The sequence below is a fragment of the Chelonia mydas genome, chromosome 17 (assembly GCF_015237465.2).
Source record: "Chelonia mydas isolate rCheMyd1 chromosome 17, rCheMyd1.pri.v2, whole genome shotgun sequence".
NCBI classification, from domain to species: domain Eukaryota; kingdom Metazoa; phylum Chordata; order Testudines; family Cheloniidae; genus Chelonia; species Chelonia mydas.
The window spans coordinates 9,822,070-9,845,376 of NC_051257.2; the positions used below are offsets into that span (position 1 = coordinate 9,822,070).

Here is a 23,307-nt window from a genome sequence, read left to right on the forward strand (position 1 = left end):
TTAAAATTGCAATTGAATAAGATAAGACAAGCCAGTGATGACTGTGCTGAGTAGCAGGAAGCCAGCAGCTGATCATCAGAGTGCTCAGAAGGATGTATCTTTGCTTTTAACTGAAAATACTGTAAAAGCTTTTGGCAAACAAACAACAGGGAAATTTAAAAGAAACAAATCAAATGTTGAATAGTAACTTATTTACATATGGCCTGATTCTCAGAAGCACTGACTCCCAAAAATCACATTGAAGTCAATGGAAGCTGTGGGAGCTCAGCTACTTTGAAAATCAAGCCAACAGCCCGAAGAACAGGTGCTGTATACTCTGATATTTCAAGACAGGAGACAGTGTAGTCTAGTGAATAAAACAGATAGCCAGGATGCTGGCGTTCTATTTCTAGCTTTGCCACTGTCTTGGTCAGTAATTTTGGGCAAGTCACTTAACCTTTCTGCTGTTTTTTACTCATCTGTGAGGTGAGAATTTAATTATGCTTTGCATTTGCAATAGCAGCTTCCATCAAAAGATCTCAAAGCATTTTACAGAAGTGGGAATTAGTCCTTATTTTACAGATGTGGGGAATCAGAGACATGGAAAGATTAAGTGGCTTGCTTTGTCACATAACAGCCAGTTTTGACAAGTTGGAAATAAAATGTAGATTGTATAATCAAAGTCCACTGCTGTAACCTCTGCGTCATCCTAGCTACTTTACTGTACTTCAGCAAGGGTGCTGTGAAACTTAATGTATAAGGTGCTCTTAAGGACCTCAGATGCACATGCTTAAGTCGATTGACTTTAATTGGCTGTAAGTATGTACTTAACTTTTCATATATGCTTAAATGCTTTGCTCGATAAAGGCTTAAACTTAAGCATGTGTTGAAATGATTTTCTGAATAGATGCCCGTACTAGCACGAAGGATTCTTTGCTACTGTTAAAAGTATTAGGGAATATTTTGGTTATTGTAGCACTTAATACACACATGCACTCTGTATAAAAATATAAATATAAAAATATATATTACCCTGCTTGTTTTTTAGTGCGATACCCCCCCTAGTGGTATATTTGTCAAGTATACTTAATATGGGATTTAGAAAACATTAGAGGTGAATCTGTGGGAAAGCATTCTGTATACAAAACAAGGCACTGAAAATATTTACTTTTTATTACAAATACTCTGTTTTTAATTTAATATTTCAGTCCAAAAGAATATCCGCTAAGGATGCCTTAGCTCATCCATATCTCGATGAAGGGCGATTGCGATATCACACTTGTATGTGTAAATGTTGTTTTTCCACCTCTACTGGAAGAGTTTATACCAGTGACTTTGAACCCATCACTAATCCCAAATTTGATGACACTTTTGAAAAGAACCTCAGTTCTGTTCGTCAGGTGAAAGGTGAGTATCATGCACTCTTTGTGTTTAGGTTTGCATCTCCCTGCTCTATCCTGGGCAGTACATAGTTGGAATCTTCACTGTATGTAGTGAGCCAGCCACCCTGACCCATTAGGTCCTTGCCTGTGGTAGGCAGAGTGGAGTTGCAGTTTCTCTACCAAATAACTTTATTTTCTTGCTGTTTTGATAGAGAGAATGCCATAAAATAGTTGGCATATTGACTTCTGTCCCTACTGGTACTTTCTCCTGAGTTAACAATCCTTATTGGAGAATGGTGTGTGGGAAAGGTGGTATTTTAGCAGGGAACTGTATTTAAAAAACCACCACAACCAATGTAAGGAAAAGAGTGTGGATCAATGACTGTGCTCCATAGAAGAGTCAGCCTTCATCAACAAGTAGTTTGCAGAAGCTGGGTAGTTTCATAGTACTCCCACTTAATTCTATCACTTTCTGTTCACACTGATGCTGCTGTGTCAAATGCCTTAAAAGCAGCTGCCATCATAAGCTCTTTTGCTGGTGCCATTCCATAGATCTGGCAGTGGTACAAGGAGCACACTCTGAGTCTTGACATGCCATGACGAGAGAACTCAATGTTGATGCTTGAAAGAAGGAACTACTGGGGCGGAAGATCACTAAACACTAGACGTTGTTTTGTACCACTAGAGACAAGAAGTCCAATCCCAACATAACAAACAAACCAGAATATAACTGTTGGGTTTTTAAAATGGCCCAGCAGTATACCATTGCCTTGGGAGAATGAATGGGGACAAAGGTGGAATGTAGCATGAATAGGGATTTCGTTTTACAAGAGTTATCCTCAATACATTTCTTTTAGACAAAATATAGGGGGAATAACATGCATTTCTGAGGGTTTTTTTTCTTGATTCATAAGTAACAAATGATTCAAGAATAATCATTTAGGAGAAGTTCATTTCTCTGTCTCACTCAAAAAAAAAAAAAAAAAAAATACCCACAATACTGCCATGAAACCCTGAGTTATCTGCCCTGTTGGTACCATGTTTCTGAAATGTTCAAAGTTTTTGCTTGTGTGAATTTATAGAACTTTCTTTGATCCAGTCACGCTGCCCCTTCTGTTACCTCACTGTCCAGCCCTTTCTAGTGACGTGCATCCCTCTGCTGTGCTTTAAGTAATCTCGTGCACAGTCAGAAATCAAGCTAGAGAGAACTGTTCTCACTCCTCTTAATTTAATTACTAGGATGCTAACAAAAAATAGATATGCGGGTGTAAGGCTTGTTAGACTGGGAACTTGAAATCCTAAAATGAGAACATTTCAATTAAAATGTTGATTTTAAAAATTCCTACCTACTATGTGCCATATGCACAACGTGTCTAATTTTAATTTCATTTAAATTTCTATTTTAATACCTCAATAGAGAGGTATCTGTTAATGTACTACTTTATATGTGTAGATATAGAGAGAGGTTTCCAAAACTGATTTTTATTAAGGATTTTTGTGAACATTAATATATTTTTTTTTTTAACTAGGGAACAAATGAATGTGCTACTTTGTGCCTAGTTTGGTGCTAAGATGCAAGCAATGTCAGCTGTACATCTCATGAAGCAAGGCCACTGTGTACTATTCCTAATGAAATAATGCCAGTCTATTCAAGGATAAAAAAAAAATGCCACAAACCCCCAGAGCCCATACAAAAATGGCAGTTGGAGTAGGCATTCATTTTCCTAACTTGTATATCTATTAGGATCTGCAGCTGCATGCCACATCTTGGATGCCGGTACCAAATTGGGTCTGATTTTTACCCATTTTTAATTTTACTGTGCTCTCAAAAGCCCTGCAGTTCACTGACATATAAAATGGATCTGCACTCACAAACTGCTGCAGATATGCAAGGGAGAAAAAAATATCTGCTCTATTATAGGCCATGTAACTTCCATCCTCCTCCTCCCAATGAAGTTGTGCATGTAAATTTGGGAGGAGCATAACATTTGCCTGGAAGAGATCCTTCATAGGTGAGAATGGCAGATTCCTCCCACAAGTGGTGAAGCAGTAGTCAGTTAGCAGCATCGTAACTCCTGGCAAATACCTTGTGTTATTTTAAAAACAAACAAGCAAACAAAAAAAACCCTCTCCTGTAGTTAAAACATTTTATCTATATAAAAACCTTGCCCCTTTTCCCTCTGTTGCATAATATGTGTGCACATGACTTCCTGTGGCAGGGCCACATTTATAAGGTCAGATCCTGCTGCTTAAAGCTGTCAGGCCAATCATGTGGGAGAGCCCTGGCACATTGCCAGCATCAATGGCCCTGTCGTACATCCTGTATGTTTGCCATGTTATGGCCATGTTGGTCCCAGGATATGAGAAAGACCAGATGGGTGAGGTAATATCTTTTATTGGGCCAACTTCAGTTGGTGAAAGAGACACGCTTTTGAGCTTACGAGGCTTCTCAACAGAAATTGATCCAGTCAAAGATATTACTTCGCCACCTTGTTTCAATGATCTAGTAATCCGTATCTCCTGCCAGCATTCACATCAAAGACCGAATACCACTGTTGTTACCAACTAGTGGTATTGCTGTCCCCCAGTCAGGTACAGAATGAAACCCGGTGTTAGCAGTGGTCAGTGCATTGTTGTGAAAGCTCCCATCAGGGATTTCTGACAAAAGTGCAAATTCTTGCACGCCGCCCTTTACTTGAAGTCCATACCAGAGTCTTCTCCTAGAAGATATCATTCCTGCCCTGTTTCCATCTCCGCCAGTTGCCATTTTTTCTCCTGCATAAGGAGATGCACAAGCAGGTAATGTATGCAGAGTTCCCCTTACTCTGTGAGGGTTGATTTGTTGTCACCTCGCCAAGTAGTACTATAGGCTTTTGCTTCATGAATTTAATAGCTGCAGAGTTGCTGTGTATTTAAGCACCAGACTGGACTGATCAGCGAATCTGGATGCAGAAGTTTCTAGTTTCGGCTCTTTATATACTAATAAAGTGTAGTAGGTGTTAGGGTTGTGTTCTCCATGCTTGCAACGCTGGTTACCGCTATTGAGAGTTTTAGGCACTTCAAGAAATTGCCCTTTTACGTTTTCATATTCAATCCATAGTCCGAAATCACTTAGTGTTTTAGAGGGGGATGGGTATTTATTTTATTTACTTTATATCTATATCTATATCTATATATATGAAAGTACCATGGGCATTTGTGGTATTTAGTAGGATACATCACATTGGTGATGGGAAAACTGGGTGGCTTATTTTCCACTCTTGTCCCCAGTAATCTTATTGTGTATACTTTCACCCAAAAAACCCCATGTTTGCTTCTACTCCGCATTGCATCTAATCAAAGCAAAAAGTGCTAACCTAATGGTGTCAATTGTTTCTTGTACAGAAATAATTCATCAATTCATTTTGGAACAGCAGAAAGGAAACAGAGTACCTCTCTGCATCAACCCTCAGTCTGCTGCTTTTAAGAGCTTTATTAGGTAACTGTATGTAATCACATCTGATATTAATTCACATTTCTTAGTTGTACAGCATTTATGATACATTTGAAATGTTTTTAAATTTTGAATTAAGGGGAGTGGGGAAACTTTCCATATAACTGTCTTCTGCTAAGAATGGTATAAACATTTATGATTAAACTTAAAGGTACTTTTATTTAGGTGATGCTGAACTTCAGTAAAACATGTAGAAAGTTCAAGTAATAGATCATCTGTTTGTGAACAGATAAAAGTGTGACAGCATGTAAAGTGTAAAATTGAGAGATTTGTGTACGCAGTAGAGATTCTGATTTTAAAATTGCACTGCAAAAAAAGACAAATAAAATGATGAATGGAGAACCATTACGAAAATGAGCAATTAAGGATAATGACGAAAATGTATGCTTAAATATTTTAATGTAAAAGGTTATTGATCTGAGTTTTAGAGATAAATGTTGGTGTTACCAGTCAAACCTTAACTTTCTTGTGCTGCTTGTCTGTTACCCATTGTTAATGAACACTGATTTTCTGTTTTTGTTATATTCTAGTTCCACTGTTGCTCAGCCATCTGAGATGCCGCCATCTCCACTGGTTTGGGAATAAAAGTAGAAGATGATATACTACTGAAGATGTAATGTAGCTTTCCACTGGAGTCTGGGATTTGCAATTCTGGAGGTTAATCATGCTTGTACTGTAATTTTACTAATGAAGTTTTAAATTAACAACCACTACTTGTATGATACAAATAATATTTAGAGATGTACTAGACTTTTAATCTTGTAAAGTGGTTGTGCTTTTAGAAGAAAATATTTTACCCAGAGTTGCACATGTTTTATGAATTCTGGCGCAGCTGTGATGGCTCAGCTCGGAACAAACAGAGAATTGAACCAAATTTGGGGAGGTTGTTTTTTGTTTTGATTTTTTTAATTGAAGTGAGATTGTAAAAAGGATAGACATACATTTTGATATTGAGCCATTCCTGAAGATTTGGGGTTTTCTAAAATTAAGGAATACGGAGAACTTGATTGCGACCAATCATGAAGTCACATCAGATGACCGTGACCAGACTATGAATGGACATGTCACCTGATGATCAAATCCTATAAATAGCTTCTCACTAGAGCTGTGATGGTAATGTGTGCTGTTCTAAAATCAAATGTTGTGAGTAGAGAGAATGAGTTTGTGACTAGGAGAGAATAAACTTCTGTTTCCTTACCCAGTATAAATATATATATATATATTTAATCTATTTTTATTAGAAGTTTTTCTGCTCTTTCTTACATAAAACCCCCAAGCATGCATCTTCTATGTGTGTAAATAATTCCATTTATGGGCTAATTTCAAAGAATCCTGACATCATTGCTGTATAGAGAGAAACTAGCTTGCACATTTTAGGTCTGTGAAATTTTGTGAGAATTTTTTCCTGCACTGGACAGTTGAGAGAAAAAAAGGAAAGAAAGAAAGAAAAGGAAAAAAAAAAAAAACAGCACATAGGGAATTATGTTAATTGTGTTTGTGTCTTTAGGCAAAACTGTGGAAGTCTTGAAATGTCACAGTAGTAAATAACTTTTATTTCTTTTTGGCTAATTCTTTTTTCTGTTGGAACACTGAATTATTCTGTGCATATGTATATATGAACACAAATTGAAGGCCTCTACCTCCTGGAGTATACAACTTGGTTTGTTTACCTCCACATGATTATTATTTTTTTTTTAGTTCAGTGTGGAGACTTGAAACTTGAATGTCCCTTCCAACTTTTATATTTAAAACAAGACAAGAAAATTGAAGACTGTTTTTCACCTGTACAAAGAAATACTAATGGATGGTCTTAAATTTTGAGCATTGGTCTGGGGAAAAACCTTGGTGTTTGTTATGGACAATTAACTGTTAAAGTTATTGTAAGTTATCTGTATTTAGCAGAGTATTTTCAACAAGAGTGATCTGAGCTGAAATTGGAGACTATTAGTAAGTTATGTTTGGAAGTTTTAACTTCAATGAAGTAATTATTTGCTGTGAAAGAAACAAACATTGAATTACTAAACAAAGATGGTGCAATATCTTTGTTTTTTATGAGGCTCTTGAGAATAAAACCAACTGAAACATTTCAATTCACTTGAATGAGAAACGTGTTTAATTAAAAGAGCCCAGGAAGACACTGGTATGAAAGGTAAAATCTCAGAGGTTGGACAGTTAATGTGGCACACTTGCTGGTCACTTTGTAAAATGTAGATTTGAAGTACAGTGGTGAAAACATTAAATGTGACATTTGAAAAAGTGGTGTTATCCTTTCATTTCCTGACTCATTCCACCTCCCCCAAAAAAGTTGGCTAGCTTTTCAGTTATTCTAAACTTGATTTAATGCTGTCTGAAATAGTTTAAAGTGAGAAGACTTTAAAGCATCTTGATTTGGAGGGGGTCGTTTAGTTGATAGATTTACTTTTTATGAAGCATCCAGTTATTCTAATTATTTTCTGAACCTTATTGCAACGCTAGATCATGGGTGAAGCTGAGAACCACAGGTTAACAGAAGATAAATAAGAAATTGGTTTACACTTAGATGGGCGGGATTAAAGATATGCGCTCAAGGATGGTTGGTCCTACTTTCTTTTTTCTTTGTTTGCAGAATCCATGTAATTCTTTCAAAGCGAAAGCTTTAATGGATTTTCTAAACAACTAATGTACGTAGCCCAGTATTCAGCAGTGCTGCATTAACAAACCAGAATGGAAAGCAGTCCACACATTTCATGGTTATGAAACTTTCAAAGAATCAAGCAAGTAACTTACATAGATACGGCTGCTAGAACCCATAAGAAATAGAATAGTCTTATAGATGGGGAAGGATGGTGTCATGGCCTGAATGTAAGACTGGGAGTCAGAAGATCTTGGGTTCTGTTCCCCGCTCTGACATGGGCTTCCTCAGTGACTTCAGGCAATTCATGTAACCTCTCTGCCTCAATTTCTTCATATTATGATGAGCTAAATTTCAACATCAAGTTGGTGGTGGTGGTGGTCACATTTCTGTTTCATGTATGGATATCACTAAACTGGTGTCAGTTAATTTATTTGGTACTACTTTTGTTTAGCCAGCACTACTCACTCAATTCTGCTTCAGCGTAGGTCTTCCGTTTTTCCTGAATCTGGTTATTTTAAATGCAGATATGAAATGGATTGCTGCTAGAACTGCTCTCTTCTTAAATACGTAGTGTTGTAAAGGGTTTACTTCATAATGTTATGAATCGTAATGTCCACATTGTGCATCAGTACAAAGCCTGTTGGAGCTAATTGCCAGAGCTTCCAGTGTGGGTCTCCTCAATAAACACACAAGGAACAAAATCGTGTTGAGATCTATATCATCTATGTATCTATATCTGCACTGGCCCAAATGTGGGACAGGCACCCTGAGGAATGAGTGTGCACACACAAGGGCAAGAGTTTTTAAATGTGTGATGACTTTAACATTTTCTGTAGCCTCAGTTTCTTGGTTCTGTACATAAATTACAGTTAAATGAGAGCAGCATCAGGTGCTGTATCTGTGGGACAAAGATAGTAATTCTAGGACTAAAATGCGGAGCATTTAATATATAGTTAGCCATTCTGCATAGATCTTACTCTGACTACTAATTAAAAATGGGAAGTCCTATTGAAATACCTCTTTGCATCCAATAAGGCTAAAATTTAGCTTACCCGTTGACCTTGATTTTGAATTTTCTGGGCTGCATTTTAAGCAGTTTAAATTCCTGTTGTACAAGGGATTAAACAATGTTGTCACTACTGATCTATAAGCTTTTGGACTTTAGCTCATGCTAAATTTGCGCTGATTAGATTTGCACTGATAATGGGTGCAGAATTAACAAATGGGAAAAATAATTTTAAAACAACTGGCTTTTAGTTACCACAAAGATGCTACTTGACAAATACACTGCATAGGATGGTTTCCTGAGGGCAAGAAGGGAGAAAACAAGGGCAGGAAAAGATGCAAAAATGGACATAAATATTGGAAGCACTATGCTCACAATTCACAGACAACCAGCAGGTACTTTGGTTGAAGGCAAGCCTATGGCAGAGAACAGTATTGAAGAGACAAGATCAACTGTGTAGGAGTCGATTACTAGTATCCACCTCCTAATGGATCATGAAATATCATTGGCTGGCTGCATACTGATTGGCTTAGAGAACAAAGCTATTCTCTTCTTCAGCCAATGATAAGCTCGTCCACAAAACTAGTTTTCAAAAAGAAACTACATTTCTGAACTGGCTTTTTGAATTAACTGCAGAGGTTTTTTTTAGTGGCTGGCCCATAACCATTTTGTATAATTTACTACCTTGTGATTTAGTCGTCATTTCTACATGTACTAGTTGCATTATATTGGCTTATTGGCTAATCCAATAGGTTTAGTAGGTTTTGGGTATGTATTTGCAAATTACACATAAGTGTATATTTTTCATAGCTTGCTTTTCATAGCCTGGAAAAGAGATGACTAAGGTATGATGTGATAGAAGTCTATAAAATCATGAAAATGTGGAGAAAGTGAATTACCCAGTCACATAACACAAGAACCAGCGGTTAGCCAATGAAATTTATAGGCAATAGGTTTAAAACAAACAAAAGGAAGTATTTCTTCACACGATGCACAGTCAACCTGTGGAACTCATTGCCAGGGGATGTTATGAAAGCAAAACTATAACTGGTTTCAAAAAAGAATTGGGTAAGTTCATGGAGGATAGGTCTATCAATGGTTATTAGCCAAGATAGTCATGGATGCAACCCCATGCTCTGGGTTTCCTAAGCCTCTAACTGTCAGAAGCTGGGAGTGGATGACAGCGGGTGGATAACTCAATAATTGCCATGTTCTGCTTATTCCCTCTAAAGCACCTGGCATTGGCCAGTCGGAAGACAGGATACTGGGCTAGATGGACCATTAGTCTGACCCAGTTTCGCCGTTCTTGTATAATGACTGCACTTTCTTTATTTGCATCAACAACTTGGCTTAATTTGAATGTTTGAGTTCAAATGCATTTAAATCTCCACCACCATTAAAGAATTTAGTCTTCTGAGGTGGAGATGGGCTGGGATCTTCCCAAACTGAGACAGCAGCTTGAATACACAAACAGAGACTAAAATTGACATATAATGGTTATTGCTTAGTCTTCAGTGCCCCTGACAAGGTATGAACCTCTCTCTTCACACACAGGAGGACCCGGTCCCTTGCATTAACGAATGTCGTGTGTGGGAGACTATACAGTACGCTTGGTCGTAAGTTACAATTAGGTTAGTATTGATTATAAATCAGACAGCACTAGAATGAAATCTTGGTCCTATTGACCTCACTGGAGCCAGTATTTCACCCTATATGAGCCTGATCCTTAGTTGGTGTGAATCAGTATAGTTCCATGACGACATACCAGCAAAAGAGGATGTGGTCCAATGTAGCATTTGAACAGGGAGAAAATGTTTAAAATTTAGACCCCCTAAAAGTTAAGGGCTTTCCAGTAGAAATATTGGCACAACTTCAGGTAGACAACACCACCAGAGCATAAAGCACCAAATCTAGTATCCCATTTGAACTGCTAACAGGATTTGAATTTTCAATAAATATTAAAACCAGTTGTTCAGTCCATTGTGTAGAGACTTTCCCAGTCTTACTCCCTTACACTTTATATTTCTTGTAGTAGTAGACTATCTTAAGATCCTTGAAACGCACCTGTTCTTCAATTCTCTGTTTATATTATAACTCTTTGCTGTCAGCTGTCACTGCCTTGTGAAAAGCCTGTACCTGGCACTGGTGTCAATCAGGTAGTATTTCTATTCTGGAAAGCTTTGTTTCCTATCTGTATTAAGGGAAGATGTGTACAACCACTGCACAATAATAACCTGATACATAAACTGGATCTTTAACCGTAGTCAGCTTCCAGTTCAGGAAGGGAATAAGACTGGCTCAGTGATTTGAAGTAAACCTATTAATAGGTTTAAAAAAAAACTCACTGATGTTTGAGACAGGAACACAACCTGCTACTGGGAAGTGCATTGGTACGAATGCAGAAACTCCTGCTTCATCTAGCACGAGGGTTGAGATCTTCAAAGTACTCTTGGGACATTTAGACACATTCTCCCCTCTTACTCCTGGGATCTTGCCAAAGCCCGTCAGCCTGCTGAAAATTTGTATCCAGGAGGAAGTTAACTAGTGGGACAGCCAGAAAGCGTTAGCTTTGTTAGTGATTGGACTCGCCCGGGGGCCTGGTAAAAGTAAAGAAATGAACGTGAGGAAGAGTATACGAGCATCTTCTCAAAACAACTTGTGATTCTTCCGCTAACCAGAAATTCTTCTCTGCTGGGTGCTTTAGAAAATCTCACCCCTAAGCTACTTCACTGCACAGGTCCCGTTGAAAGTCAGTGGTACTTATTCTCCTGAGTCCCTTTTGGGAATCCATAATAGTGTAAATGTGCTCACAGAGGACTTCTGACCCCCTGCTTCAAAGGCAACCTGCTAAATCCTGTGCTGGCTGGCGGGACGAGGCCTTGAATACAATCTAATTTGTTGAGCCGAGCTCTAAAGAGCGAGCCCATGCTTTCTTTTTTTCCTCACCAAGCTATGAAAACGGTTTTAAGCCTTTAAAATAGGTTGTAACGCAAATCTAGTAAGGCTGCTTCCTATTGAGGCGAATGGAATCTTCCTTCAGGGGAGGCACCAACCGCAGGTGTTTTGCCTTCAGCCAGCTGAGCAGCCCTTTAAATTGTGAGTTGTCCCAGCAGGAAACCAAGCCTCCTGAGAGTGCAGCCAATGGGAGCCGGAGAAAGCTGTGGCCTGTTGTGTCTGTTGCTTACCAGCTGACTTCCTGCTGCTGCACTGCCCCAGGGAAGGGATGGCTGCTGTTACTGGCTTGCTGGAGTGGGTTTTTGCCCTGTACTTCCTCACTCACATTCCCATCACTTTACTGATAGACCTGCAAGCGCTTGTACCTGGGGCTGGCATCCACCCGCAGAGTGTAAGTAGCTGCCAGGACTCTCTCAACGACATGGTGATTTGTGTGTGTTTGCAGCTCAGTGCAAAATCGGTCAGGACTGTCTGAGACAAGGGTTTGGGGGAGAATTGATTCTGTGCAAAGGGTTTGAATAGCAATGACTTTGTGCCTAGCAGTTGGCTTGAAAACCCTGATCTTTGAGAAGAGGCTCAGCTCTCCTTCTGCAGTGTTAATGAGTCAAATTCACTAGAAGAAACGAAGGACTAGTGGCACCTTAGAGACTCACCAATTTATTTGAGCATAAGCTTTCATCAGCTACAGCTAATTTTACAGCCCTGCGATGAGTCAGTTTTTTGCAATACCACTTAGCTTTTATATAGTATTAAGTATAAATATGGATAGTATGTCTTGTGCCAAGCTCATTAGTCTGGGGTCACTAGGATAAATTTCACTTTGATTAGTTCACGAGGGCACAAATCAACTGGCTTCCAAAATTGTTCAAAGGATCAAATGAAATCTGTGCAAGCTTCCTCTGCCAATTAGATCTACACAGTAAGTCAGACAAAAGCAAAAAACCTCCTTGCTAAAATCTCTCCTACTTTTATCTTCCCAGCATGCTAAGCTATTGCAGAAGTCTAACCCAACCAGCCTAGAAATACCTGAATATCTGCTTGACAGTAGATTTCTTTTGCATATGGAAAGCACTACGTGTTTTTCTTGTCTTTAAAAGCCGAATACAGTCTGAAAGAGAGACTGGAAGAGTTCAGGGCAGAGTACAGTTGTTCATTGAGTGACTTATGCAACACTGACCTCATGATTTAGTACTTTTGTTTTCTGTGCAAAACCCCACCATGAATGTGAGAGAGGCAGAGATAACTGGTTCTCAAAATATGACCAATCGAGGTAGAATGGGAGTTATTTATAGATCTTCATTTTTTGTCACCAGGGTTTGATCTGTATGATAGAAAACTGTAAATATAATCTGTATCCAGCAACTTTAGAGGGGGACATGAGGTCATTAGCTCAGGCAGTTTAACTGTTGATTGTTACTTGAATGAATCAGGAGGCTTCTTCTATTTTAGAAGCCATATTTAAATTAAAAATTAACTAGCAAATCTCAATAGACTTTCAACCAAAGGCCACCTAACGAAACCACATTTTACATTTATTTGTCTGTCATTCAGACTCATTTAACATTTAGCTCATTGCACTGTCAGCTTGGACAAAAACCTTTTTAGAGGACTGTTTAAACACCGTGGGTCAGCTGTATAAAGGTATTTAGATGCATAAAAATGCAGATAGGGGACTAGTGGGAATTGCAAAAGCACCTAAGTGAATTAGGCATTGAACTCCTCTTGTTTATGGTGCCTAGGAACCCAGTGGTCGACTAGGGGTGCTGTACAAACATAGTCACTCTTCTAAATTCCACTAGGCACCTGTCTGCCTCTTGGAGGGCCTAAATACCATTGTAAATCTGTCCCCACGTGTCCTCACAGTGGCAGGGCCAAGAAGAGTGGAATTCAAGGATCTTCCCTCTCTCCACGAAACCTGGCTTGCTCCCTACGTGGAAAAAGGGATCCGGAGTGGTCTGTGGCTGCTCACGTCTGAAGCAGCAGGCTCTGCGTAAGGTTGTAATAACCCCGAGAACATGTGGAACAAAATGCTGCAGAGTCGAATATCTGTGTACGGAGCGTTTTCGCCACTTCGAGAGGCTTTTGCAGCGTAATTCCCATTAACATTAATAGCTGCACAGCGGAAGCCTTGTGTGTCAAGATGAGACCGTATCTTTAAAAAGGTTTTGCGCGCTGTAATGATGGCTCCATTTAATGGGTCACGTAAAATGCCTTGTTGTTTCTCATTGCAGCTAACGCTAAGCGTGTTAATCTGTTGTGTTTTTTTTTCCTTAAGCTGACGGAGTTGTTAAAATGGTACGCAGTTACCTTTAAAGATCCCATGATGCTGGAGCCCCCTGCATGGTTTAAGTCGTTTGTATATTGTGAAGCCTTCTTACAAATGCCTTTCTTTCCCATTGCAGCTTATGCATTCTTAAAAGGTTGGTACAGAAAGAATGAAAGAACAATATTGTGCATGCAGTCTTGTTGCAGATATTAATTTTAAGGGGTAGAGAAAGCTTGTTCTGTACATTTAAGCCATTACAAATGCATCAAGTGGGGGGGTCCTGTTTTTTCACTAGGAGTTTTGCTTCAGTAAGGAGTGCGGAATAGAGCCTGTAGGAAAATAATTAAAATAAAAACAGGAAAAATTATTCTTTCACTGATGCTTGTCAAGCCTGGCACAATACACTTCATTCCCACGACTTTATCTTAAACCAGAAATCCTAGGTTTCTAGGTAATGGGGCCCAGTGCGGGGAGAACAGCCCTGTTAGGACATGGGGCTTTTATTCCAGGCTCTGCCACGTGCTTCTTATATCACCTTGGATGAGTCACTTAACCCCTGTAAAATGGGTATAATGATACTCTGCATCTACGTGATACCTGGTGGCCGACCTAAGAATATAATTCTTGAATCAAGTCTGCATGTTGGTCTTTTTTTTTGATGATGAAAATATTTTATCAGCTTGCTTTGAAGAGGTGTCTCAGGACTCCTATCTGCATCCTGTCTTTCTAAGCTTCCAGTTGGCATGCCTTGTGTTGCCACTCTTCCACCTAATAAAAACAGATTAGTTTTCCTGCTACTATATACTTCTTGCAATTGAGGCTCGTACAGTCTGGGTTAATTTTCTGTTGATACCTAACTCTCTCATAGCAGTTTTCATGAGTAGATCTCAACATGCTTTCACCCTCTTTAGTGTATTTATCCTAAGGCTATTGAATGCTGCCCTCTTATTTCAAACAAATATTATACTTTTCTGCCTCGAATACAGGTGGTTGCAAATGGATACGGACTCCAGCAATTATCTACTCCAGTCATGTCGCTACAACTGTATTTCCTATCCTTGCACACATCCTGTTTCACGATTTCTCCGCGTCCAAGCATCAGGGTCCAGAGACACAGCAGGAACGCCTTGCTCTGTTAGCCATCTATGTGCCGTATTTGCTGATTCCAGTTCTGATCCTGTTTACCATGTTGTACAGCCCCCAATACAACCAGGTGGAGAAAAGGAAAAAGAACTAATGGGGAATTGAAACACCCTAAACATCTAGCCCCATCTGTTCTCTGAATCTACTCCGTCCAGGTCCTGTGGAATAAGTGCCCATCTAGTGCAGTCTGCTGCCCCAATTCACACCGGTATGAGTCCCAAATAGAAGGCTTGACTTGCCCTAAAGTCCCTGCTCTTCCCAAAACAAGTAGCCATTCCCCCTGCTGCTGTGGCTAGAGGGACCTAACTTCTCTGGGGCTGGCAAATGGGTGTTTTTCATCAGTGCGAACAAAACAGAAGTAAAGCCTTTGACGTACAATACTGAAACGAGAGCATTGCATTTGCGTTCTGCCTCCCTTTCAGCTGCTTTTCTCTCATGGTAAATATACCTGTGTGAGAAACCACGGATCCCCCGTCTGTTTAAAAATAAGACACACCAGAGGCTTCATAATTGTGCAGTGTTATGACTTAATTAACTACAAGCAGCTGGAGAGCAGAGAGAGTTTGTGAGGGAGGAAGGTGTTATTCTGTATTATTTTTATTAGACATAAAAACAGGGTCTGGTTCTGCCCTCAGATACATATGCACGCTCCCATTGGCTTAGGTATGGCGGGGGCAGAACCTGGCCCATGAAAGTTAAGAGTATGACGGAATATATGTTAATGCAACCAAGTCACCTAGTTGTGTAAGTCTTAAAATTTCATAACTTTGAACTTGTGAGCCAAAACTCTCGCCACTTCATTATGTATGTTTGATTTTGTGCCTGGCCACGCTGGATCCAAGCCCTCAAGCACGCCCTTATATACCATTGCCTACCATCTGGAATGACGCTATGATCCTTTTTTAAAGAGTCTGCCTGGGCCAGCTCCATCTTTGATTATGGAGTTGAATCACCAGTTCGAGTAGATTTCAAGACCTGCCTGATTTCTGAATGCTAAAATGTAACCTACTTTGACATACATCTGCTTTTTTGTATAGCACCTTTCTTCCCAAAGGGCCCTAAAGTCTTTTCCTAATTGTGTATGAGCAGGGATCATTTCACCTGCTTCTGACCTGCAGCATCCCTCCCAGCAGTCCTGGGTTTTGTGGGGCTAGCCTGCTTTGACCCCAAGCCCATCTCAGTTGAAGTGAACATTTCCCCCATTTAGGACTGCCTGGGGAGGGGCAGTTTGCCCTGGGCCCCCCGTTCGAGAGGGCCCCCAAACCTAGTGGTGGTGTGACCTGGTGCAGGGCATTGCAGCGTGACTTAGGTTTGGCCTGTCCCCCGCCTTTCGTTTCCATCTATGGAGGGGCAGATGGGCCAAACCTGAGTGGCACCGCGTCCTCCTTTTCGCCACTTGAAATGCTGAGGTAAGCTGCAGCCGCACCTGGGATGAAATGCACAAATGCAGCCCAGTTAGACACAGACTGACAAGCGGGCTGGTCTTCTGTTCCAAATCTCTTCCAAAAGGTTGAGCATTAGCCTCGAAATGGTGGTAACATCAGTTGTTCGTGATGTCAAGGACTATTCTGTCATCCGCGTGCCAGGGTCTAAATTACAAAGGCCGGACTGTTTCATGCCTGGTTGCCTACAGGTAGGTGTACAACTCCACATCGAAGCACTTAATAAGCAGCCTGACTTCTGTGTCAGGTGCTGAGCACCTGCAACTTCTGTTGACCTTAACACAGAGGTGGGCAAACTACAGCCCGTGGGCCACATCCGGCCTGCGGGACCATCCTGCCCGGCCCGGGAGGCTAGCCCCTGTCCCCTCCCCTGCAGCCTCAGCGTGATGTGATGCCAATGCTCTGGCCCGCTGCTCCTGCCAGGCAGGGCAGTGGTGTGGCTGCAAGCTTCTGCCACTCTGAGGGGTGTGGTAAGGAGGCAGAGAGTCAGATAAGGGGCGGAGGGGGAGTCAAGGGACAGGGTGCAGAGGGTGGTTGAATGGAGCAGAGGTTCAGGGGCAGGGTGGTCAGGAGACAGGCAGCAGGGGGTTGGATGGGTCGGGAGTTCTGAGGGGGGCAGTCATGGGGTGGGAAGTGGGTCAGGCCAGGCTGTTTGGGGAAGCACAGCTTTCCCTACCCGGTCCTCCATAAAGTTTCACAACTCAGATGTGGCCGTTGGGCCAAAAAGTTTGCCCATCCCTGCCTTAACAGGATTTGTGGGTGCTCAGCTCTTCTGGAAATCAGGCCATTCGTATTCATATCTAAATGTGGATTTTGGAACCTAGCTTTAGGCAGCCATTGTCTAAATCTGTTTACCGTTAATGTCTGCTCATGCCACAAAGACTTCAGGCTGGCAGCTTACAGCACTGTTAAAAATTCCCAGGAACCTGCTGTTCTGAATGTGAGTCTGTGAGCCTCACAGCAGAATTCAAGACAGATTATGCCTATGTTCTCCAGTTTGGGATTGTTGTGGGTGGGTTCTGTTAGTCACAAACTTGCCTTTGTGTGTATTTTTTTTTTTAACTGGACAGCAATTCTCTTCTCAGTCCAAATAAAAATAAGCTATTGGTCCTTCTTAATAATGTTGTATTTTGTGTCTGTAGACATGAAAAGCTGTATTCGGTAAACTATTCATGTGACACTCCAGTGAACTAGTTAAATCTAAGGAAAACAGTCTCTTAATTATATAAATAACACGAGCAGCTGCTTCTTGGCAGGTCCAAAAACAATCTGAAAATAAAGCAACTTCTAAAAACAATAATTTATTTCCTGATCTCAGAAAATATTGTAAAACAAACAAAGGAGCCATGTAATATAGCAACAGTAGTGTCCATTCGAAGATTAAATGAATTCAAACTACGGGGACCGTACACATTTTTTAAAAACAAGAGACAGGTTAGAACTCTTCTTATTTACACATCTGCGGAAAACCCCTCCTTTTTGCCATTTTCATGTAAGTTCACAGAGTGGCATTAAATTCCTTTTTTTGTTTTGCCCTTACCCATACTGCTTTGCTCACTGGTACACAATACAAAACTGCACATTTGAGAACCATCAGGATACTGGAAAGGTACAAGTTTGCCAAGTCCGCTGATGTTGGTCTTAAGTCCTTTATTTCTGAAAAATGAATTGGTCAATGAATTCGTTCTGGTCAGCTTCTATTTTACACAGGGTCTCATACTCTACTCGGTATCTGAAAGAGAGAGAGAGAGAGAGAGAGAATGGTTACAACCTGTACTTAGAGAATTTAAATATTGGGGCTGAATTTCTAGTCCACAAAACCAGTGATATTCATAAAGTTAGTAACATAACAAATGTGACTCTCTCTCCTTTTAAAATATTAAACCAAACTCCTGGTCGTGGCTTCATGTAACATCTTAGCTTACCTTTCCAACTGCATTTTCTTCTCGGTTATTAAAGCCTGAAGCTGCTGCTGCTGAGCCTCTCTTTGCTTCGCTATAGACTTTAGCAAGTTTCGGGCACCAATTGCCTATGGAAACAAGACTGGCTTTTAGTAACAGAGCTGTATCACTGTTTACCACTGTCATTTCTAACAAATTTTGTATCATTTCTAAGAAGTGAACTTTCCAAGTGGTTTTAATAATTAGACTTCAAGGAAGATCATATCTTTGTAGAGTTTCCCTTCAAATATTCACTACTCTGACTGACCCAGGTTAGTAACCTGCACAAGGTCACGGGAGTGCCAAAGCAAAGCCAGGTCTAGAAATATTACTTGACCACTGGATTGATTGGGGCAAGGGAGGGACAGGTAAGCTCCGAATTGACCATTAGTTCTGAACTTTTTCCAATATAAATAAGTTTGTGGGACTTTTTTTTCTAAAAAAAACATACCAAATCTCCAAGCTTGTTTCTAGACTGACCTATAAAACAGATCTTAGTGGCACGTATTGTGCATCAACAAGAACATTCACAAAAGTAGCTAGCAAAGGTGTATAAGTAAAAGCTCTTTGTTTTCTAATCAGCCGCTTCCTTCGGCCAGGTGTATTCGGTGATGGCACTGCCCATGGCGACACATCAAAAGCTGACGCTTAATGGCCTACGCACTCAATTTTGGCCCCACTGAATGAACCAGTGGAAGGAAAATACTGATTAGAAAGACAATCTGCTGTTTACATGCAAATATAATTGATAAGCTGCAGGGCTGGGAAAAAACAAGCACCCGGATGATCTGACACTTTAATGAGCTTGCTTGTTTGCGTGCCACTGGCTAGTACTAGTCCTTTAAACCCTTGGTAACGGACAACTATGATAATCCAAAGACAGGGGTTAACTGCTCCACCACCGAAAAGATCTCGAAAACAATCTCAGGTTTCAGAGGAGCAGCCGTGTTAGTCTGTATCCGCAAAAAGAAAAGGAGGCCTTGTGGCACCTTAGAGACTAACCAATTTATTTGAGCATAAGCTTTCGTGAGCTACAGCTCACTTCATCGGATGCATACTGTGGAAAGTATAGAAGATCAAATAAATTGGTTAGTCTCTAAGGTGCCACAAGTCCTCCTTTTCTTTCTGCGAATACAGACTAACACGGCTGCTACTCTGAAACCTGTGATAATCAAGTTGGGCCATTATACTTGATTATCACACACATTGTAAGGAGAGTGATCACTTTAGATAAGCTATTACCAGCAGGAGAGTGGGGTGGGGGGAGGTATTTTTTCATGCTTTGAGTATAAAAAGATCTTCTACACTTTCCACAGTATGCATCCGATGAAGTGAGCTGTAGCTCACGAAAGCTTATGCTCAAATAAATTGGTTAGTCTCTAAGGTGCCACAAGTACTCCTTTTCTTTTTGCTAAAACAATCTGTATCATACCGATTGAATAAATAGCTAGATTGCTTAGATCGTACGGTAGGTAGGGCAGGGGCTGTCTGTGTATCGTACAGGACAGAGCACTTCATGGGCCAATAATTAAATGTACAGTACCTTCATCTTCTCATTTTCGGCTGCTTTTGCTAGTTGATCAACAAGTTCTATTAAGCTACCCACTATTTTCTGAAACTCTGCAATTTCTGCAAAGGGAAAAGTGGTGCTATTTAAGCTAAAAGTATTCACCGAAAGGACACAAACATTCTTTTTCTATCGCATCTGCGTGCTTTTTAGCCTGGATTTCTTAATGTTTCATATTCTTAACCCTTTTTAAAATCAATTGTATTCGGCATATGTTTAGTTTAAGATCTTCATTGCTACTAAACTTAAGATAGAGAAGAGGAAAATATAATGAAAGGCCATTGAGCATTGATGAGGTTCAGAGTTCTTGTCTCCTACTAGGACATCTAATCTTAGCCTGACTTGCCTATATTCTTATTGATTCAGATCTAAATTTAAAAAGAGATGCCTATACAAGGATAGGTGCCCTACCATACCAGAAAATCCCAGCAGCAAAAATAATCATTGCAAATAGAAACTCAGCCAGCCACCTACCAAAAAACCCTCCTTTCCTATATCGGAAAAAGTATTTATTATATGTGATGGAGACAGGAATTTTACAACAACAGCACATTTAATTATCAAAGTCTCTGCCTTCATTAGCTTATAACCAATAAGCACAGGTCAGACACTAAAATTCACAAGAAAAAAGTTAATCTAACACTGTAATAGCTTTTTTCCACCCCGTTAACAAGACTGTGTTGGCTGAGAGAAGACAATGCAACAGTGTCTACACACTCGACTCACTGCCCGTACTGACTTGTCAGCTTCAGAAAACGTTTGGAAGTTGTCAAAGGTTGCGTATGGGGGAAAATATCAATATTACCAGGCGTTTCATACATAGGGTTTATTGTGGGAAGCAGCTTGGCAGGCAGAAACTGAGCTCCAGGGCCGGTTTCCTTTACAGGGAACTACCGCTGAAGAGCATGGATAGAATCACAGGTTTGGAAGGGACCTCGAGGGGTCCTCTAGTCCAGTCCCCTGATGCTGTGTGTGTAACTGATGTGAAAAGCCAGAAGTAACAAGCTATCAGCTTATCAATTAAAAACACTTCTAAAAACAAAAGCAGACCCTTGGCTTAGACTCCGTGAATGCATCCTTTCTTCTTTCCACTGCTCTTACTCTTTACTGGGTGCCCGTTTTCAGACAAACAATCTGATGACAAAACTAACTGAGCTCAGCTAGGGATGGACGTATGGTATTGTATCAAAATTCCATCGGTGAATGGTAACTATTTCCAGTTTTGTCATTAGATTGACTCTTTTAAAGGTAGTAAAAGGCCACCCAGCAGCAAAAGCAGTATTTAGACCTGATATTTAGTATTGCTCAGAGCTTGACCTGGGCAGAGCCAATAAAAGGGAAAGAACTTACTGTCCACAAAAGCTTTGCATTCCTCTTTGAGTTCAATTGTTTGCTGTGCAACCTCAGGGTCCAAAATTCGTAGTTTATTCAGCTCATCAAAGTGAAGACTTGCATCTCCTAGAATGCCTTTGGCCATCTCTGTCTCGCTTCAGGATACAACGCAGAATAAGCTGCTTGCATATAAAGGGGGAAAGAAGTGAACAGCATGCAAAGAAGAGCATTAAATTCACAGCAGCTACCCATGGAAACGATTCATGGGATTGTGGCCAGAGAGGTAAGTGAGGACAAACATTATTATATGATTCAAGATGTCCCTTAAAATGACCCACACAAAGGTGCAGCAATTACTAGTCCTGTCCCCACATGGCCCCGGGACTGGCTGTTATTATTTGTAACAAGTAAACAAGGGTCTGTTTAAAAAAAAAAAAAAAAAGTTACTTTCAGTTGTAAATTTCTCAGCCACTTTCAACTCATGCTCAGAGACTCCAGAGCAAGAGAGAACCTAAAAAACACAAAATTGTATAAGTCCATCCCAATGCCCAGGAAGAATTACAGTAAGATACTCTCCACTTGAGCCCTGGGAGCTGGTTGATTACAGGGGACATGGGGGAAACTGGACCACAATGCAATGAGAATCAGCAGCTGGGCCCTGGCTCTCCCAAAGCTGCTTCTCTCCCTGGAGTGGGAGTTTGAGCCAGGCCAACAATCAGCACTTAATCCATCCTTGTGCCACCTTATGACAAGAAGCTGATGTCTCAAGGGCTGGAAGTCTCTAGGATACGTGTGTGATGAATTGATCCTTGCATGGCAGAGGTTGAGACTCTGAGCAGAACCTGGTGCCTTTAGGAGTAGAGGAGCCTTCACAAGTTGACAGAGCAAGGCCAAGAAATGTTCCTGAGTGCAAAGCAGTAACTGAGAGCCTGCCAGGGGAATGCGCCCCAAGGCAGAACTTCACTTTCTAACTACCTCCACGTGCCAGCTCACCTCCAGCCTTCCTCCTCAGGGAGCAGACCTCCTGCCCCAACATTAGACTTTCCAGGGAGAGTTGGGAATCTTGAAGAAAACATCAGAGGCAGCGCTTCCCTCCGCCCCCCGCCCCCACCAATGATTTTCTGCAATGCGCCCACCCTTGGTCTAACCCAGGTGCAGCTCCCGCCCCGCAGCAATGATGATCAAGCTCCTGTCAATCCTGTGGTCTGCTGTGTCTAGGGCTGAGATGGCTGGGTGGGGGCTGACTGTCCCAGACCACGCTGAAGAGCAGCAGTGGGAGAACTGCAGAAAGCTCTTGGGGTAGATGCAGCCTTGGCGGGCCGCCTCCCATCCTGCTCCCCCCCAACCCCAGCTCCTCAGGGAGCAGAAAGGAGGGGGGGCTGTCGCAGAACAGTTGGGGCGGGGGGGTGCAGGTAGGTAGCGCAGGGGCATCAGGACTCCTGGCTTCTGTCCCCAGCTCCGCCAATGACCTGCTGCCTGACAGCTGCCGAGTCCCTTGAGCCGTGCCTCAGTTTCCCCTCTGTATCTGGGGAGGAAGCTGCTTCCCCACCTCCCGGGGCTGCTTCTGAGGCTGGCTGGGTCAGTGCTGGGGGAGGGCACAGACCAGGCTGTGGAGCGTCCTAACCCGTTGGAATTAGAACCCAGGCGTCCGGGAACACCCCCCCCCCCGGGCCCCGGCAGCTGGTATTTACCTGCCAGATTCCTGCGCCCCCGCCGCGCTCCCCCCGCCCCCCACTGCGGCCTCTGGCTGCCACGGCGACAGCCCGGGTGTCCCCCCCGCTCCCCCCTGGAACGTACCATTCGTGGGGGGGGAGGTCCGGTGCATCCTGGGAGCTGTAGGCCCCACAGGGGGACAGCACGTGGCTCGGGGGCGGGGCGCGCTCCGGCCGCGGGGTTCGCGGGGCCCAGCCCGGGGACTCCTCCTGCGCCCGGCTCTCGCCCCTGCCCCACCCGGCCCCGCGCTCCGGAGCGGGCCCCGCGCCTTGCGGACGCTGTTCGGTGCCGGGTTCCGGCCCCCCCGCGAGGGGCGGCTCCAGGCAGCGCCGGCGCGTGGGAGGCGCCCCAGGGCATGCTGGGAAGCGTGGCCAGTCCAGGGGGGGCTGCGGCGGCGGCCCCCTGAGCCCCTCCGCCCGGGCACGGTCGCTCTTCGAAGCGCGTGGCCACCATTGGCCGCGCCTGGGGGGCGGTG

General features: G+C 42.1%; 3 protein-coding genes across 11 annotated transcripts in view; 2 read left to right on the forward strand and 1 right to left on the reverse strand.

Moving 5' to 3' along the window:
• Nucleotides 1-7,110, forward strand: part of NLK (nemo like kinase) — a 110,283-nt gene extending 103,173 nt beyond the window's left edge. For 2 of the 3 annotated variants that reach the window (XM_037880516.2, XM_037880518.1), the window contains exons 9-11: nt 1,188-1,386; nt 4,746-4,839; nt 5,385-7,110. In XM_037880516.2, the coding sequence (XP_037736444.1) occupies nt 1,188-1,386; nt 4,746-4,839; nt 5,385-5,439 (348 nt within the window). In that variant the 3' untranslated portion in view covers nt 5,440-7,110. Of the gene's footprint in view, nt 1-1,187; nt 1,387-4,745; nt 4,846-5,384 lie in introns of all 3 variants that reach the window. The other variant, XM_037880517.2, reaches the window with a different exon arrangement.
• A 2,657-nt stretch (nt 7,111-9,767) lies between these two features.
• On the forward strand, nt 9,768-17,398 carry TMEM97 (transmembrane protein 97). Its single transcript, XM_007057712.4, has 3 exons — nt 9,768-11,820; nt 13,705-13,849; nt 14,682-17,398. The coding sequence occupies exons 1-3, from the start codon at nt 11,698-11,700 to the stop codon at nt 14,930-14,932; spliced, it is 519 nt and encodes a 172-aa protein (XP_007057774.1). The 5' UTR covers nt 9,768-11,697; the 3' UTR covers nt 14,933-17,398.
• Nucleotides 17,399-17,561: 163 nt separating this feature from the next.
• IFT20 (intraflagellar transport 20) lies at nt 17,562-23,135 on the reverse strand. 7 transcript variants are annotated; one of them, XM_037880116.2, is made up of 5 exons: nt 22,917-23,135; nt 21,138-21,298; nt 19,764-19,849; nt 18,206-18,309; nt 17,562-18,012 (listed from the first exon to the last, which is right to left on the reverse strand). In XM_037880116.2, exons 2-5 carry the CDS (start codon nt 21,262-21,264, stop codon nt 17,931-17,933), a joined length of 399 nt encoding a protein of 132 aa, XP_037736044.1. In that variant the 5' UTR covers nt 21,265-21,298; nt 22,917-23,135; the 3' UTR covers nt 17,562-17,930. The 7 variants fall into 7 exon arrangements, with proteins under 7 accessions (XP_037736044.1, XP_037736042.1, XP_043386846.1 ...); XM_037880114.2 differs by having other exon boundaries at nt 21,138-21,301; nt 22,917-23,134; XM_043530911.1 differs by lacking the exon at nt 22,917-23,135 and adding an exon at nt 22,811-22,914 and having other exon boundaries at nt 21,138-21,306.
• Between the last annotated feature and the right edge of the window lie 172 nt (nt 23,136-23,307).

Bases quoted from the DNA above. Each gene is read 5' to 3' on its own strand.
- TMEM97 (XM_007057712.4), top strand. From the start codon at position 11,698: ATGGCTGCTGTTACTGGCTTGCTGGAGTGGGTTTTTGCCCTGTACTTC. The intron at 11,821-13,704 runs GTAAGTAGCTGC...TTTTTCCTTAAG, and splicing joins CTGGCATCCACCCGCAGAGT to CTGACGGAGTTGTTAAAATG. The intron at 13,850-14,681 runs GTTGGTACAGAA...CCTCGAATACAG, and splicing joins AGCTTATGCATTCTTAAAAG to GTGGTTGCAAATGGATACGG.
- IFT20 (XM_037880116.2), bottom strand. From the start codon at position 21,264: ATGGCCAAAGGCATTCTAGGAGATGCAAGTCTTCACTTTGATGAGCTG. The intron at 19,850-21,137 runs GTAAGTTCTTTC...TTCCCTTTGCAG, and splicing joins ATGCAAAGCTTTTGTGGACA to AAATTGCAGAGTTTCAGAAA. The intron at 18,310-19,763 runs GTACTGTACATT...TTGTTTCCATAG, and splicing joins CCGAAAATGAGAAGATGAAG to GCAATTGGTGCCCGAAACTT.